General features: G+C 37.7%; 1 protein-coding gene across 10 annotated transcripts in view; it reads left to right on the top strand.

The window, feature by feature from the left end:
- Positions 1-19440, top strand: part of LOC124593758 (GMP synthase [glutamine-hydrolyzing]) — a 179963-nt gene that overhangs the window by 134376 nt on the left and 26147 nt on the right. For all 10 annotated transcript variants that reach the window (XM_047132103.1, XM_047132102.1, XM_047132104.1 and 7 more), the window contains one exon: positions 10342-10467. In XM_047132103.1, the coding sequence (XP_046988059.1) occupies positions 10342-10467 (126 nt within the window). The remainder of the gene's footprint in view (positions 1-10341; positions 10468-19440) is intronic.

Genomic DNA, 19440 nt, shown 5'->3' with positions numbered 1-19440 from the left:
GAGCTGTCATTGGTACTTTGGTGATTCATGTGAAAAGGTTTCCTACATCATTATGACTGCACAACAGGAAATAAGACTTTGAACTCAGAATGGTAGTTGGAGCTAGACACGTGGGATATTCCAGTTTCGAAATCATTAAAGAATTCAGTATTCTGAGATCCACAGTGTCAAGAATATGCCAAGAATACCAAATTTCAGACATTACCTCTCTTCACAGACAGTGCAGTGACTGACACATCACTTGACAACCAAGAGCAGCGGTGTTTGGTAGAGTTGTCAGTGCTAACAGACAAGCAACACTGCATGAAATAAACACAGAAATCAGTATGAGATGTATGATGAATGTATCCATTAGGACAGCCCAGCAAAATTGGTGTTAATGGGCTGTGGCAGCAGGTGGCAAACACAAGTGCCTTTGCTAACAGCATAACATCACCTGCAGCACCTCTCCTGGGCAGATGACTATATCGGTTGTACCCTGGATGACTGGAAAACCATAGCCTGGTCAGATGAGACCGATTTCAGATGGTAAGAGCTGGACAATTACGAGTGAATGGTTTGACCATCCAGATTGCCCAACATGAATGCCATTGAACATTTATGGGATATAATCAAAGGGTCACTTTGTGCACAAAATCCTGCACCGGCAACACTTCTGGAGTTATGGACAGCTATAGAGGCAGTGTGGCTCAATATTTCTGCAAGGGACTGCCAACAGCTTCTGGAGCCCATGCCACATCAAGTTGCTGCCTACGACTTGCATCCTGGCCTTACACTGAGGTGATAAAGTTGTGTGATAGTGATATGCACATACACAGAGGGCAGTAATATTTTGTACACAAGGTATATTAGGAGATATGCCGTGACTTTAGTCACCTCTTTGTAACTCCACAACAGAATCTAGTTATGTATGTAGCATGATTTTCTTAAAAGATTACAATTGCCTCGGGAGTTTGTTTTCGAAAGAAGAGGCCTTGAACAATTCCTCTGTATGCAGACATCTGACGGAATGGGACCCACTCGTGGCTGTTACAGAGACGGGCATTTTTATTTTGATGTCAGTAACATAAACAGTCTATGAATAGGGAAGGAATGTACTTTTTACAAATAAATTCCAAAAGTCTGCAGAGCATTCTTTTCACACATTTCTCTAGAGTACTGGTTCTCAAACATTTTTCTTCTGCCCTGCCACCCCCTCCACAAGGAAAAATAGTGTCAGCCCCACCCCAGACCATTTTATTAAGAAAAATAGTAATTTTTTGTATTTTATTTGGCTTATCTGTTTCTCTAAATTCAATTTAGAAAGCTTTTATGCAACAGAAACCAAAACTACGTGCATGACTACAATGAAAATAAAGAACAAAGGCAGGCTTTTCTCACTTATGGAAGTATTGGATTCCCTGTGTCCTCCAACAGGACACTGAATCAGGGAACATGTTTAACATGCCATTTTACATATTGTTTTGCCACTACTCTAATTTCTTTATGAATGCCTTTACTTTTTCATACCAAGATAGTACAGTTGCCTGATTACCTTGAAGTGAAGTGTTAAGAATATTTATTTTCTCAAAAATGTTAGTGAGGTAAGCCATTTTCAGTAGAAAATCACCCTTGCTTGAAACACTCTGGCAGTGTGCGACTCTCCTCCTTTAAGAAATACAATACGTCAGTCCTCGGTTCAAACATTCTTTTTAGTTCTTTATCAATTGAAAGCCGTTGATTATTACTAATAACAGGAGTTTAGTTTGTTTAGCACCCAACTTCTCACATAATACTTTAAAATGCCTTAAATTTATAGATTTTGCCATTGTGATATTAAATGTTAGGAGCACTTCATGAATGGTTGGGATAAGTTCTTTAGCGGCCAGAATCTGCTGATGTGTCATACAGTGTGTCCGTATTGAGCTACAGCTTTAAGTTTCATGTGTGATTCACCATGAAATCCAGTCATTGAATGTGCTCCATCTGTGCATACTTCAGTGCAGTTTATTGACAAAAAATGCTTTGTCTTTGTGTTAATTCAGGTTGTTTGGTTTCAAGATGTCTCTCTAACTTCTTAGACTTTAGGCTATCAGCAGCTGAAATGGCTGAACAAATTACACTCTGCAGATGTTCTTTACCATTGATTGCAGTTTTTGTGAAGCCTAGCAATAAATAGTTTCCATCATTAGTTCTTGTTTCCATCTTTCGATTGTCTCTGTCCCCACCTCCAGTGGATGGGCCACTGGTGACTTGGATGACTTGTGTCTTCAAGCCTGGCACTAACCAGGGATCACTTCACATTGCAGGCATACTTTGCCTTGCAAAGTCTGAAATGCTGTAAGGGGGTGTCGAGATGGTTGAGCAAAAGCTTGCATAGTGTGTGATAGTTAAGGATACAGTCACAGTTCAACCAACAACAGATGATTCTGCCGATGGCCAATGTCATCCAGCCACCCCAATCTCTAAAAATATAACCGCAGTTTCATTGTCACTGACCGCGTCTGGCATAACACCGTCAGGTGAAATTGAGTACAGATCAATGGCACCTTGTTTGTTCGGAGGAAGAGATTAATATAATTGTTTGTTACTAAGAAATATTTTTTCCTCTTTTAGTATACCATGCACCCCTTGCATGCCATTCGCTCCCAACCCCACACCCTACCTCTGCAGGTTGTGCCCCACAGTTTGAGAGCCGCTGCTCTAGAGGAAATATGTTAGCTGTTACAATCAAAGAAACTTATAAGAAAGAGACCAGTTTGGGAAATGGGACCTGTATGTGGGGAAGCATTATGATGGATGTAAGTGTGGAGTGCTGTCGTGCTCTCTCATGTTGGCAGTTGATCCTCATTCTGTACCATCAATTTACCAGTTGGACATAGACTGGGAGATTATGATTTTGAAAATTTTAGCTTTTATTAGTTGTATTTTCTCATTTTAGTTCTTGTGTGCAGGTGGAAAATGGTTTCTGTTGATAGTGACCTGCAAAATCACATGCAATACTGATGACTTTTTCAGTGATAAAATCTTTTGTTGTGCGTATTTGTAGAATCATGCATTTGTGTAGTGTTGACATCTGTGTAGCATCATCATATATAAATATGGTGTGGTAGCCATATTGCAGCTGGCCAGTCATTAGCCATACTATGACAGTTATGTAGATTTGTGTGTTTCCAGGTCCAACTGTGTTTGTTCATTGCATATATTCTGAGACCTGTTCATCATAGCAGTTACTGTTTCAATTTAACAAAGGTTATATATGAACTGGAGGGTTCAGTGCAATGAACAACAGTATGAACTTATTTTTATCTTTTGTTTTACCACCAACAATCAGTACCACACTATAGTCAGTACTGTAGTTGTTGCCTCGTGTGGTATGTCACGAAAACAGTTGTCAGAGAGAGAATGTCTTGCTGAACTGTTTGCGGACAATTGTTCTGATGTTCCAAGTGATTCGGATGGTGTTACTGGAAAACAACAAGGCTATAATCACCAAAGTGAGATAATTATGAACGATTGAGAGGACAAAGCTTCTGACAGTAAAAGTTGGCTGAAGAAGGACAAGATCATTATTTTGGAAATGTTTAGAGGAATTCCAGTTGTGAAAACCCTTCCCAGTGAAGTCAATAGCATTATAGACACTGTGGAATTATTTGTAGGGGATGAATTGTTCAGTCAGATGTCAGCACAATCAAACTTGTATTACGAACAAAACAAAAACCGTTATAATGAATCTCCAGTCTCCCAAATTTATGAATATCACTGTTGTTGAACTGAAGAAATTTCTGGGCATGACTATCTTAACGGAGCAAATAAAAAAATACTGTTTGATGGGCTTTTGGTTAACAGATCCTCTAATAGACACACCTATTTTTGGCAAGCTAATGACCAAAAATCGATTTGAGCAGATATGGAAATCGTGGCATTTCAATGACAATTAATTACAGAGTGGTTAGAAAAACACTCTACAAAATTGAACCTGTGCTAAAGTATCTCCAAGATATATTTCAAACAGTATACAAACCTGAACAGGAGCTTCCTCTTGATGAAGCAATGACACTGCGGACAGGGCAGCTTTGTTTCTGGACTCACAATACTGGAAACCTAATCTGATGTGATTTGCTTGTTTGTATCGTTGGCAAAAGTGTTAAGTGCATAAATATCCAGTCTAGAAATATACACTGTGGGAGGAAAAAGCTTAAAGATACTATTCTCTCTATACATTCACCTCACCTTGGCATGTGGCACCACGTTTTTCAAAACAATTATTACAACAGTACGGCTATTGCCCATACACTTCTAGAAAGGAAAACAAGAGTTTGTGGTACAATTTGAAATAGTAGAGGTCTCCCTCAATGTCTACAAGCAGAAGCAAAACCTCTAAAGAAAGGTGATATTACATTTCGAAGACAAGGTGACATTTTCCTTCACATATGGAAAAATAAAAGGGATGTGTGAATCATAACATTGTGATGTACAATAAATTTATGAAAGATCTGGACAGGGCTGATCAATATCTTTTGTATTGTGGGATAATGCAGAAAACCAATAAATGGACAAAGAAAGTAGCTTTCTTTCTAATAAATTGTGCTTCGTTTAACATGTATAAAATGTACAGAAACCTAAACCCAGATATATGAAAAGAATATAAAACATTTGTGAAAAGAAGTTGCAAGACCCTGGACAAGTGATCAACAAGTTGGTGCAGAAACTGTGGAGGAAAGCGAAGCACTCCAACATGCAAAGCAAGCACCTGATAAGGATACACTTGGTCGATTGTCAGGGAACATGAATGTGCATACTGTTCGAATTATTGTGGGAAGTGGAAAAAAGAAATATCTTGCAAGACGTAGCAGAGTTTGCGCAGCGAACTGTGAAAGAAGTGGAACTAGTTACTTCTGCCAATTTTGTAAAGGCATGTATTTCTAGAGGTATCACACCTTTCAGGAATATTACATCATCAAACAAACTTGTCAGCCAAGTTTCATCAGCATCAGACACCGGGAAGTTAGCTACGTTCAAATAAGGAAGGCACACTCATTTCACACGCATCTTAACAAAAATTGCCAGGAACTGCAACAATAACCATGGCACGGCAGTTGGTATGCAATGTTTCAAGTCTGCCATTTCAGCACATGGATGCGAGAGCAACAGTCTCAATTTTGAATATTAAAGACCACTAATTTCACAGTATCTCACACTCACATATAAAGATGCTTAATCACTTCTTGTTTAACAGCATGGTAAAAACATGACTGCTTAGACCAAAAACGAGAAATGATCAGATCTTTGTTTGTGGTCAGTGTCATAATTTTTGGCACTCAGAGCCACAGAGACTAGGTATCACAACAACATGTGACTTTTCAAATGCACATTTTGGCTCGACATCCTCTGTGTTAACAACAAGCTCCATCCATGGAGAGCAGTTCTGGTGTGTGGATTTCTCCCAGCTGAAAACATTCATCTCAAAAAATGGAAGGGGGAGGCAGTGATATCTGCTGAGCTGAAGCATATAGAGCATATATAGGATGCATCGGGAAAAGAAATTGTGGCCAGTCAGCTGCCACCATATCTGCTATTAACTGTTTTCTTGCTGTGGAGTTCTTTTTTTTTCTATCTTCAGTTTCAGAACTATTCTGATTAACATGTTTTTGGATACTGTTGTTTGCTAAATGTTTTGAGATTGAACTTTGCTTTTCTATGTAACCGTTCATATGCCCACATTTCTTAATTATGTGGAACTTTTGCTTAGTAGTATACAAAACCTGTAATTGCTAAAGAAGGTGAAGGAAATTGAACTAATGAGAGAAGATAGTAAAATGAAAAGTAAAAGATGTAAAAGCAGGAAGAAATAGGGAAGACCTGTGAAAAGAGGAGGACTGTATCAGCCACTGGTTATAAGAACAGCTTTAATCTGAAACAAATTTAATTTTGGCCCAATTTGGTCTGAATTTCATTATATAGCCAACAGCTAGCCTGTGAAAATGCTGTGTCCACCACATCTTGCCCCAGGAGGATCATTAGCATGTGGTTACCAAAAGAGCAGAATAGGATAGTCTTAAAAGTAGAGTGAATCTGTCAATCAGCACATAAAACTTTCTCAAATAGCTCTGCTCCTAATATATTATCCCAGAACGGCTAAGATCCATTTCAGAGGCTGATTTGGCATGCTGCTTTTAATTTATGAGGACTGTTATCCTAATTTGAGTGATCCATGTGCAGCACTTAAATGATTGCAACCTAAAACTGTGTTCCATGCTTAGTGTCAGTCGCTTGTGATAAAGTGGAGAGTAAATGATGGAGGTGTGAAGTCAGTTACTAGTTGTTACACCCTTCTGTTTAAAAGGTATCTACTTAAGAATCATATAGTGCATTCAAATGTGATGTTATTGTATTCTCTACAGATTTCTCTCTGCTGGAAACTTGAAACGTGTTCTCGAGACTCTACTGCAGGAGCCATTATGGAACAACAGAATTTAGATTTTTATTCATAACTTAAAAATCACTATTGAGATGGATAAATTTTTATTTACAAGTGATTAAAAATCTTAAAATTTGATCTTTCTTATTGAGAGATTAGGCTAAAAAGTAGATTTAACAAGCATAGTAATTGCCTTCGTTGCAGGTATTTTGTTGTCATTCCTGTTGCCAAGAACACCAGTGGGCTCAAATAATCCGGTGGACTTTTCGGCCATTCAAACATGGAAGTAACATAAAGTTTGTTGGGCAAGAATAATGTGACAATATGCAGTCCAATATGTACTTGAGTGCATTAGCCCACCAAAATAGTTTAAAAGACTATGCACAACACATTATTGGTTGAAGCAACAGTTTTGTTGTATCACAGGCAGGAGGGAAAGAGGAGAGAGAGAGAGAGAGAGAGAGAAATAAGAGCTTTGTTGCTTTATTGTTTTATGTAGGAGAAAATGAGAAAAATGAAAGAAGAAAGAAGAGGAAGCAGAGGCAGAATGTAGTCCACTGACGGAAACATGACGTTTTTATTAAGTTTTTGATTTGGTAAGCAGCAGATGTGTTTAGAGTCCCCTTATTGCTGCTATTTTAGTTTGAGGCACATGATCGTCTTAACAATACCTCTTAACTGAAGACCTAAGTGCTGTTGACAGTGGGTGAGTAATGCAACAACACACTCGTCCACAACTTTGTTCGATTAATAATGGGTTACAATTTGTTGAATATTTCTCTCATTACAGTTCATATATACTTCATTATTGATCTGTTTATTTGAAATTGGATGTGTTAACAAAACTCACTCCTTTTTACATAATCCAGTGTTTGCATAATTCAAGACACTTTCCACTCTGTTTTTGCCTTCATAAAAAGTTCTTAGCAATTTTTGTTGTTGGTGTTCTACAGATTTTTCAATATGAGGATATGATTAACCTTGCATAATTTGCTGATAGGTTTCATTTATCTATTGTCTGTATTTCCTGATTTTGTGGTATTGATGTTTTTATGTTTACTATTGATCATTACTTTATGAAGACGATTAAAAATGCATTCCTAGGTTTAGTGAAGCCCACACATTTCATTCCCATTTGTTCACTGGCGTGTAAGAGAAAGTATTTTAGATTTCATTTCAATAGATGTAGATTTTGTTTCATTTCTGCTTGAAAATGATCCTTTATGCAGCTTGATTATTAGTTAGTTTAGGCTATAATATGGTGAGTTAGCAACTTAAACCATAGAGAGTGCACTGTGTGAAAAACCTATGCTATAAGTGGTTCCATATAATATGTTGAAGTAGCTTTCATCATTTTTTGCATGTGCAAGAAAGCACACTAGTAATAGAGGGATTGGGGAAAAGGAAACAAGAATGCAAGCCACTCATGTGTTGTATTAATTTACAATACTTAGCAATTGCTTGTGACTATGTTGAGTTGTGAAATTAGTGGCATGGGCTCTTACTCCTGAATCATGCCATCACTGATGATGATGATGATGATATCTGATTTAGTACAGTTACTAGTGTAGCCAAAAAATTATCTTTTGACAAAACGCAGAATTTAGCAGTAAGTGAAGTGAGTGCAGATGCTTTAGATACGTCAGAGATGCTTATGAATCGTCATTTGTAGCAGCCACAATGTCACTAAAGCATGAAAACCTACAACTACAGCAAATTACTTTCGTCACATTCAGTTAGATCGTTTGTATCCTAATACTTCAAAGCCATCCAGTTATAATCGAAAAATGATAAAGCTCATATTCAAAAGTTCACAGAGTTGTCTGCTCCAATGGCACATGCTTTTTGGAGAAATACAATCAATAATTAATAGCAGCAATGGAAATTACTGGATGGAATCATACTTAAAATAAAGGAGAGGCAACCACTCACCTGTAGTTGACTGAAGTGTGGCACAAGCGCTCGTGTGGTTGTGTGTGCGTGTGCGCGTGCGCATGTGTGCGCAACAGTGTTCAACTGGGGAATGTTGTTTTGTACATTATGATGTTTGACACCAGATTCGCAAAACTACCTAAGTAGTCAACAAAATTATTTGTAGCATTGATATTCCAATAATTTGCAAATCACTTAAATGTACTAGAAAATTAAATTATTAACATTGAGAGATTGTTTTCAAAAACATTTATCCTTATCTGAGCAGACATCTTAATTTCCACATGCCTCTCAAAAGAGATCTTAACATGGAGATCAAAAGCTCCTTTCGGAAGTTCAGAATGAGTTTTTCACTTTGCAGTGGTACGTGCCCTAATGTGAAATAGCCTGGCAGATTAAAAAGGCGTGCCATATTGGGACTTGAACATGGAACCTTTGCCTTTCATGGGCAAGTGCTCTACCAGCTGAGCTACCTGAGCGCAACTCGTGACCTTTTGTTCGTGAGGATGGATTGTGAGTCGTGCTTGTGTAGCTCAGCTGGTAGGGCACTTGGCCATGAAAGGCAAATGTCCTGAGTTTAAGTCCCGGCCCGGCCCGGCACACAGTTTCAATCTGTCAGGAAGTTTCGTATCTTTCAGAATTGTTTATTTGTTCTGCATTAATTGACAAACCATTGATATGCATCATTTTTAGACAAGTAATGTGATATTGTTAACTTGCACAAACACTGAATAAAACACTAGCTCTGATCTTATTTTGATGGCAACATAAACACTATGGTCGCTCCATATTAACAAGCAGTAACTTCTAAAATTGTGTTTGCACCATCTGGAAAAGTGAGGCTCTTAACCATGACAAATACAAAATATAGTGCTTGAAAAGAAGAGAACAGGAACCAGCCATTGTTGATAATGCTGTTTATTTGCACACATAGTGCCATTACCAGTTTCAAACTGACAGGTTCGCCTTCATTTGTTTGTTCACTTTTATGTTAGATTTGTCACTGTAAACATTACTTGTTGGCTGTTCTGCAACCCTTGTGACGAAAATTCCATGGGGTGAAGGTGTCTTACTGGAACATGAACATGATGTTGCACTCCACACACAAACATTACAGTCACCTATACTTAACAGATACACTTACCCACACAACTCTAATACTTCGCAGAGGAAAGGTGCCTGGGGGTTTGGCTAGACAGTTCCACCTCCCCCTTAGGGTCTCCCAGCCATTCACGCCATAAGACTTTACTTACTTACCGCAGAAAGTGATTTGAAAAGTGGCTTATTTAACTGTAGCTGTAACTAATAACGAATGAAAACGGTGTAAACAGATCTCTTACATTGTTTTAATTTGTTATTAGATATGATCACAATTAATAGGCCATTTCTCGTATTGTTTTTCTTCTTGTATTGTTTTTTGGTATGGGGTGCCATCACTTCTATGAATTTTCACCACAAAGGGTGGAAAACAGCCAGAACATAATGTAAACATCAAATTTATTATGAACGTGAACAGCGCTCTGAAGATGGCCCTGCCAGTTTGCAAACGGTAATGGTGCTATTTGTGTAAATAAATAGCATGTTAACTGATTCGTTCTTTGCTTCTTGGTAAAACAACATATTTATAATAATGAAAAACACAATATTGTGTACGTTTGACAGAAATTATTTATTTATAAAATATTTTTTTTTTTCATTTATAAATAAATAGCATTATTAACACTGACTGGTTGCGGTTTTCTCCATTTCAAAAATCTATTTTCTACATGGGTACTCTCTCAAACTGCAAATTTTTACAAAAGTAGCACAAAATAAAATATTTGGTTGTGTGTATGTAAATATATTGTAGCATTCTGGTGAAAGTAATGTAAAAGCAAATATTGATTAGGAGAAAAGTGTGAAGATAATTTGATATGATTTTTCTACAATTTTTATGAATGTGGTTGTTTTTTGTATAAATTTATAAATGTGAAAGTAAGGTTGCTTTTATTATTTTTTCTTTCTTTCAGAAACATGCTTTGCTCAACAGAGTTGAAAGTGTAACTAGTGATGATGAAAGATCTGAACTTTGTAAAGTTTCAAGTAAACAACATCTTGCTGCAACACTCCTACCCATCAGAAGTGTTGGAGTGCAGGTAGGTTAACATCTTCAAAAATTGTAAATTCAGTGAATTAAATATTTAATTTATGCTGATAACTTTTTATTAGCTGCAGTATTGAGTACGTCACCCACCCTTTAAAAAGTAATTGTATTAGTGTTGTTGTTGTTGGGGTCTTCAGTCCTGAGACTGGTTTGAAGCAGCTCTCCATGCTACTCTATCCTGTGCAAGCTTCTTCATCTCTCAGTACGTACTGCAGCCTACATCCTTCTGAATCTGCTTAGTGTATTCATCTTTTGGTCTCCCTCTATGATTTTTACCCTCCACACTGCCCTCCAGTACTAAATTGGTGATCCCTTCATGCCTCAGAACATGTCCTACCTCCCCAATTCTATTCAATACCTCCTCATTAGTTATGTGATCTACCCATCTAATCTTCAGCATTTCGAAAGCTTCTATTCTCTTCTTGTATAAACTATTTATCGTCCATGTTTCACTTCCATACATGGCTCCACTCCATACAAATACTTTCAGAAATGACTTCCTGACACTTTAAGCAATACTCGATGTTAACAAATTTCTCTTCAGAAACGCTTTCCTTGCCATTGCCAGTCTACATTTTATATCCTCTCTACTTCGACCATCATCAGTTATTTTGCTCCCCAAATAGCAAAACTCCTTTACTACTTTGAGTGTCTCATTTCCTAATCTAATTCCCTCAGCATCACCCAACTTAATTCGATTACATTCCATTATCCTCGTTTTGCTTTTGTTGATGTTCATCTCATACCCTCCTTTCAAGACACTGTCCATTCCGTTCAACTGCTCTTCCAAGTCCTTTGCTGTGTCTGACAGAATTACAATGTCATCGGCGAACCTCAACGTTTTTATTTCTTCTCCATGGATTTTAATACCTACTCCGAATTTTTCTTTTGTTTCCTTTTCTGCTTGCTCAATATACAGATTGAATAACATCGGGGAGAGACTACAACCCTGTCTTACTCCCTTCCCAACAACTGCTTCCCTTTCATGTCCCTGACTCTTATAACTGCCATCTGCTTTCTATACAAATTGTAAAAAGCCTTTCGCTCCCTGTATTTTACCCCTGCCACCTTCAGAATTTGAAAGAGAGTATTCCAGTCAACATTGTCAAAAGCTTTCTCTAAGTCTACAAATGCTAGAAATGTAGGTTTGCCTTTCCTTAATCTTTCTTCTAAGATAAGTGGTAGGGTCAGTATTGCCTCACGTGTTCCAACATTTCTACAGAATCTAAGCTGATCTTTCCCGAGGTTGGCTTCTACCAGTTTTTCCATTCGTCTGTAAAGAATTTGTGTTAGTATTTTGCAGCTGTGACTTATTAAACTGATAGTTCGGTAATTTTCACATCTGTCAACATCTGCTTTCTTTGGGATTGGAATTACTATATTCTTCTTGAAGTCTGAGGGTATTTTGCCTCTCACATACCTCTTGCTCACCAAATGGTAGAGTTTTGTCAGGACTGGCTCTCCCAAGGCTGTCAGTAGTTCTAATGGAATGCTGTTTACTCCTGGGGCCGTCTTTCGACTTAGGTCTTTCAGTGCTCTGTCAAACTTTTCACACAATATCGTATCTCCCATTTCATCTTCATCTACATCCTCTTCCATTTCCATAATATTGTCCTCAAGAACATCGCCCCTGTATAGACACTCTATATACTCCTTCCACCCGTTCTGCTTTCCCTTCTTTACTTAGAACTGGGTTTCCATCTGAGCTCTTGATATTCATGCAAGTGGTTCTTCTTTTCTCCAAAGGTTTCTTTAATTTTCCTGTAGGCAGTATCTATCTTACCCCTCATGAGATAAGCCTCTACACCCTTACATTTGTCCTCTAGCCATCCCTGCTTAGCCATTTTGCACTTCCTGTCGATCTCATTTTTGAGACGTTTGTATTCATTTTTGCCTGCTTCATTTACTGCATTTTTGTATTTTCTCCTTTCATCAATTAAATTCAGTATCTCTTCTGTTACCCAAGGATTTCTACTAGCTCTCATCTTTTTACCTACTTGATCCTCTGCTGCCTTCACTATTTCATCCCTCAAAGCTACCCATTCTTCTTCTACTGTATTTGTTTCCCCCATTCCTGTCAGTTGTTCCCTTATGCTCTCCCTGAAAATTTCTAAAACCTCTGCTTTTTTCAGGTTATCCAGGTCCCATCTTCTTAAAGTATTGTAGATAGTGTTATTACTATAGTAATTGTTTGTATGAAAATGAGTCCATTAGGAATCCGAAAAATGTGATGATAATTTGAAAGATGAGTGAGCGATTTTGCACTTGTTAGTAGTATGTATGATCTGATTTATGGCTGACAGATGGTGGAGGAATGCTTTTAATTTCTTAGTAATGAAGACCTAAAACACATGGGAATCCTCCACACAAATGACACTCTCAATTTTATGACAGCCCTGTTATTCCAGTGAAGGTCAAACTTCATAACATATTTGTAATGTTTCCATAAGGTGAAGCTCAACAGCCATAAAGTATTTTATAATATGCATTTTAACCATCAACTGTTTATTTGTCCCATTAGTCATCTATCGGTTGTGGTTATTAACCATCATCCAGGATGTAAGGTACAACATATTAGTTAAAAGCATCCCTTATTCCTTTGAAGCTGAACGATATTGAAATTATCCAGTGAAATAGCACAAACACCCGACGTAATTTGTCTTAGAATACTGCCAGTCATATCTCGTGCCAAATAGACAGACATCACAGGAAAAACAAGATGAACGCTTACTAATGGGACAAATAAACAGCTGATGATTAAAATGCATATTATAATCATAACATATTGACTGGATTTGATTTGTAATGAAGCAGCTTGCACAAGATAGGGTAGTACAGAGAGCTGCATCAGACCAGGCTTAGAACTGAAGACCAAAACAGAAACAAGAGCAAATCACACTTACCAAAGTTTCAATACTTTGTAGGTAATGTTTCTAACTGAATGAAATCATACAGTTTCTTGAATGTTGCTAAAAATTGCATTGACTTACTTTATGATGCTATGAGATGAAATTAGATATGGTTAGTGATAGAAATTGGTGTGTACTGTATTGAGTGCTTGGTATTAAAGATTTTTCATATCAGCAGTCTTCAAATTTTTATGAAATTAATGCATGAATTTTTTTATTGTTGCAAAAAAATGTCACATGTTAATTTCAGTGTCCTGATGTCCGGAAAAATACTTAAAAAATTATATCTCTTATGTGTAGTCCATTAGCTTTGATTTAAGTATTTGGGCCATATGTGGCATATATGCAGTTACGGCTAACATTTTGTGGTACTAGTTTCAGGCTGGATGAGAAAACTCTTCGAAAATATACAAGAAGATATAAATATATCTAAAAACAAAGATGATGTGACTTACCAAACGAAAGTGCTGGCAGGTCGATAGACACACAAACAAACACAAACATACACACAAAATTCAAGCTTTCGCAACCAACGGTTGCTTCGTCAGGAAAGAGGGAAGAGAGGGAAAGACGAAAGGATGTGGGTTTTAAGGGAGAGGGTAAGGAGTCATACCAATCCCACTCCTGGGATTGGAATGACTCCTTACCCTCTCCCCTAAAACCCACATCCTTTCGTCTTTCCCTCTCCTTCCCTCTTTCCTGACGAAGCAACTGTTGGTTGCGAAAGCTTGAATTTTGTGTGTATGTTTGTGTTTGTTTGTGTGTCTATCGACCTGCCAGCACTTTTGTTTGGTAAGTCACGTCATCTTTGTTTTTAGATATATTTTTCCCACGTGGAATGTTTCCCTCTATTATATCCAAGAAGATATAAACATACATTAGCAGAACTAAGTTTATTTTTTAAATAATTACACTTTATGTTGATTAATGTACATGTTTATCAGAAATCAAACAAAATTATTTATCATTTGGTCTATTCCTTATGAAATTTCATGAAACATTTTCTCTCCATATTCAAACATAAAGATGCACTGCACTAAGACATGCTATGTAGGATTTTCCATTGCAATATGGATACTTGCATCAACCACGGTTTTCGAGCCAGACTGGCATGTGATCTATGCCCCCCTGTTGTACCTGACGCTGTGGAAGATCTGACACAGGACCTTCCTACTTCTTACTGTCCAGCTGTTTTTGGACTTCGTTGCTTGACCTACCTTGTTTCTTGGATAATGTTTTGCCCTTTTTGCAGAGGGCATCTGCATCTGCAACTGCTACCTTGAAATCCACTAGGGGCATGTAGTCTGTATTTCTCCTTCTCCATAGTAGCCAGCTATTAACACAAGCTAGATCAGTTCGATGGAAGAATATTTCCAGGTACCATTATTTGGATCTGATTTGAATTCTGTAATATCCAAGCATAGAATCTTAACAGATCGACACTAGGCATGTAGTCGTTGTTGATCATCACAGAGCGCGGACAAGGTATCATTTTGTATTTCTTTTCCTTTCTGAAAAGCCTCTTATTTTTACCTTCTGGCTTGGATCCAACATATGTGGACAAATTGTTGACTACTCTGTTGTTAAATCAGGATACTACTGGGAATTGTATACCATCTACTGTTGCTACCTTTTCCTTCATGCTACCTTGGCCATTCTTCTTCATCTTTGCCTCTTTAGGAAAAATGCAACCAGGTACTTGATTGGTGTGGACTGTTCATTATGAGTGTATTCCTTCCTTATGCAAATACACTTCCAAAGGTATACTAGTGAACCAATTGAAAAAAAAAAAAGAGACTTGTGGTTCACGTGTTGTGGGACTGTTTGTGTGAGGTGCACAACAACATTGCTCCTAGTTCTACAGCACCAGGTGTTATAACATTATGCTGAGCTCCAGCAAAAATTTCATAATCGTAGCTGAATCCTTACACCCCACTAAGTACAAAAGCTTTGAACTCCCATTTATGTGGTTTACTAGGACTGTATTGTTATAGTGAAGATCTGCACTTCATTGGAATAATCTGTTCATTCACAGCTAAAAATTGCTCTTCTGGCACGGTACTTGTAACAGTCTTTCACGCAACTGATCTAGCAGTGGGTGAATTTTGAAAAGTTTGTCATGGTTGAGGTCACTAGCAGGGACTAGATTACTGTTATCACAGAAGTGTATGAAGCATTTTATGTCTTCCCATCAGTTGCAGCTCATTATGTCACTTAAACAGCAGGGTGGCCCAGATGTTGAGGCCAGTAATACCCTATTGCTGGGAGTTGAATAATGGACATAGGCATGGTTGCACCAGTAAATTGTTCCATTTCTTCTACATCAACATTTACACTTTTATTGGGTTGGCATTGTACAAAATACAAGTTACTTTGTTTGGTTATGTAATGCAGTATGTCTTCAGTAAAGAAATACTGAAAATATTCCGCAGGAGTGTCAAGATCCAATATTCCCTCAGTAAGATTAGTATTACTGGTGAATTTTATCTTTTCTTCTTTTCTAATCCAGTGTCCTACTTTCCACTGTATTATAGGTTTTTCCACCTTAGTAGGAAGTTTTGAAATTTGTTGCTTTGCTATAACCCTATCTGCAACACAATTATCATCAGGGTTAACTCGGCAGTAAGTCTCATCTCACTTGTAATCTTTTGACTCTGATTCCGATTCTGGCATCACAGTTCTTTTCTTTGTTATATTATAGCTCTTAGATCTGACACCATCATCATCACTATCTGATATTGTTCTGCAGAAAATGTTTCATCATTTGACATATCTGGGTCTTCACTAACATTTCCATCCTCAATAACTCTTATTGTGGTAGAGTAAAAGTTTTTTTACATTCATTGTACTAACACAGCTGAAAAGAAAAGATATATTTTAGTACGAAAGTTAGGTTATGATGAATGTTTTACTCTATGCTACCAATAATGCGTTTGGGCCGTAAGTGTCACAAACAGATTTTTCAATATTATATGTATTCTAATTGACAAATATATAAACTTACATCTTTACAATTATCCACAGATGTCCTTTCTCCCCTAGAAATTATATAAACTCCGAACTCTCAAATACAACTACTTGTATAACTGAACTTGATGTAAACAGCTCGGAGAGCAAAGCAAAGATTCTTACAACATAGCTCATTACTCTCTCAACAGATAACTTTATGCATATTCTTAAGAATAACAATGAAAATTTTATGAGCCATATTCAGCCAGTACATTTTTAGCAAAATTGCCTGAAAAAATTTCAAAGTTCGACTTCTTATATCTCGGAAACTAGGTGTATGACAAATGTGAGACTTGGCTTGTAGTAACATAACAAAAGCTCTCAAACATAAAGTTTCATTTATGTATCACTTTCCAATACTGAATAAATTAAGTGCAAAGTTGAAGATTTTACTAAAAAGATAAAAACTGTCTAAACTTTCCAAACTGGGTTCATTAGAAAGACCATGGTTTTAACTGCAAAATGCCGGCTGCTGGTGGCCTAGCGGTTCTAGGTGCTTCAGTCTGGAACCGCGCGACCACTACGGTTGCAGGTTCGAATCCTGCCTCGGGCATGGATGTGTGTGATGTCCTTAGGTTAGTTAGGTTTAAGTAGTTCGAAGTTCTAGGGGACTGATGACCTCAGATGTTAAGTCCCATAGTGCTCAGAGCCATCTGAACAATTTAATTGCAAAATATATATATCCAAAAACAAAGATGATGTGACCCACCAAACAAAAGCGCTGGCAGGTCGATAGACACACACACAAAATTCAAGCTTTCGCAACCAACGGTTGCTTCATCAGGAAAGAGGGAAGGAGAGGGAAAGACGAAAGGTTGTGGGTTTTAAGGGAGAAGGTAAGGAGTCATTCCAATCCCGGGAGCGGAAAGACTTACCTTAGGGGGAAAAAAGGACAGGTATACACTCGCGTGCGCGCACACACACATATCCATCCGCACATACACAGACACAAGCAGACATTTGTAAAGGCAAAGAGTTTGGGCAGAGATGTCAGTCGAGGCGGAAGTAAAGAGGCAAAGATGTTGTTGAAAGACAGGTGAGGTATGAGCGGCGGCAACTTGAAATTAGCGGAGGTTGAGGCCTGGCGGATGAAGAGAAGAGAGGATATACTGAAGGGCAAGTTCCCATCTCTGGAGTTCTGACAACAGGTTGGTGTTAGTGGGAAGTATCCAGATAACCCGGACGGTGTAATACTGTGCCAAGATGTGCTGGCCGTGCACCAAGGCATGTTTAGCCACAGGGTGTTCCTCATTACCAACAAACACTGTCTGCCTGTGTCCATTCATGCGAATGGACAGTTTGTTGCTGGTCATTCCCACATAGAAAGCTTCACAGTGTAGGCAGGTCAGTTGGTAAATCACGTGGGTGCTTTTGTATTTGATTATCCAGTGCAGGCTAACAATGCTAAATAATTTTATTCAAAGAAGGACAAAAAAACAATAGCACAAAGAAAATGCTAACTTCAGATTATTAAAGCTCAAAGAGTAAACACATGCTGAACATGAAACTTATTATGCAATAGCTTGGTAGCACAGGGTTGTGGAATACAAAATGTCTTGCATGTACTGTTTTCCTATATCTTATAAATTTGTCAATAAGGTGGCAGTTTTTGTGAAAAGGTGAAAATAGGGTACATTCGACACTTCTTTTACAAACCTCATTTTCCATTAAAACTTCAAAACCTATCTCATTCAAAGCAGAGTGTTTAAGCCCCCCCTAACAGTGGATTTAATTTCCAACATGGCCTTCAGTGCCACATAAATTGAAGCAAAGTAGCAGGAAATATCTTGCTTCAAATAAAGTTTTAGCTGTGGCATCTTATATCTCATTGATTAAAGGCATGATAAACAGGAAACTTTGGACACAACAACTTGGCAGCATAAGGTCTTCAAATAAAAAATATCATTCAAGTACTGCCTTCCAAATTTCTACAAAATAAGTTTGAACTTGAATTTCATAAAATTATGAAAATAGATCACATTCAGTCTACTTTTAGAAAATATGCTTTCCATAATTGATTTCAAACTAATCAAGGTTGGAAAGTGCTTGTTGCCAGGCATTTAGGTAATTATGTTCAATAATTTTCCAATGTGTGCTAACAGTACCAATGACAGATAAATTTGAGGGAATGTACCATGGCAACAGGCTACATTTTAACAACATGTTAAAAGTATTTTTTATTTTCGTATAAAAAGTAATATTTCACTGTATTGTCTTGGTGCATGGTGAAATTGTCACTATCAGGTCAAGAACATGAACCACCAACCCCATCACCATAGGGATCACACCCAATTACCTGTGCAATGCCAGCCACAGGTGGTTTTCTTCATCCATGTTCGCAAGTCTGTAATTTGGGTACCAAAGCCTTGTGGTGCTACCTGTCAGCATACAAAGACATTTGCTAAATACGTTATTTCCAGTTTTCATATCTGTAGGCGAATCTCATGTAGGCAGCAAGGGAGCAGTCTTGTCTTTGGGGGACTGGGGTGTATACCTGCCAACTGGTCAGTTCAGCTGAGGGAGACGTGGAGAAATGTGGAGGTGGCATAAGATGGCAGGTGCAAGACATTGGTTTTGCAGTTGAGTCTACATTCATTGGTGGAAGACTACTGATACGTCCTTCAGCCGTTTCCACTGTTGGTGGCATGTGAGATACAGCCATGACATAAACTGTAAACAGTATCACCATGTTGGAGATGGGACAAGAAGTCTAATGGGAAGCATTTGACCATATCATATAATTGAGACACTGGACAAATGCTGAGGAGGTCGCTTAGTAAAATGTCCTCATGTGGTAAATGAATGACTTTAATATTATGTGTTTCTGGATAACTCATCATCATATGTCAGATACATAGAATTGTACAAATGAACTGAAGTTATATGTTACATAAATAAATCAGAGGTGGTCTGGACACTGTGGACCAATGGAATGTAGTCAGACATTACTTGTTGTAATACAAATAGAAAATATGTGCACCAAAACATGGTTAACATGTTGTTGAAATATAGACTGTAGCTATAGTACATTCCCTCAAATTTATCTG

This window comes from Schistocerca americana, chromosome 2, assembly GCF_021461395.2.
Source record: "Schistocerca americana isolate TAMUIC-IGC-003095 chromosome 2, iqSchAmer2.1, whole genome shotgun sequence".
NCBI classification, from domain to species: Eukaryota; Metazoa; Arthropoda; class Insecta; order Orthoptera; family Acrididae; genus Schistocerca; species Schistocerca americana.
Note: the sequence above shows the minus strand (reverse complement) of the source record. Positions and strands in the feature narration are given on the sequence as shown.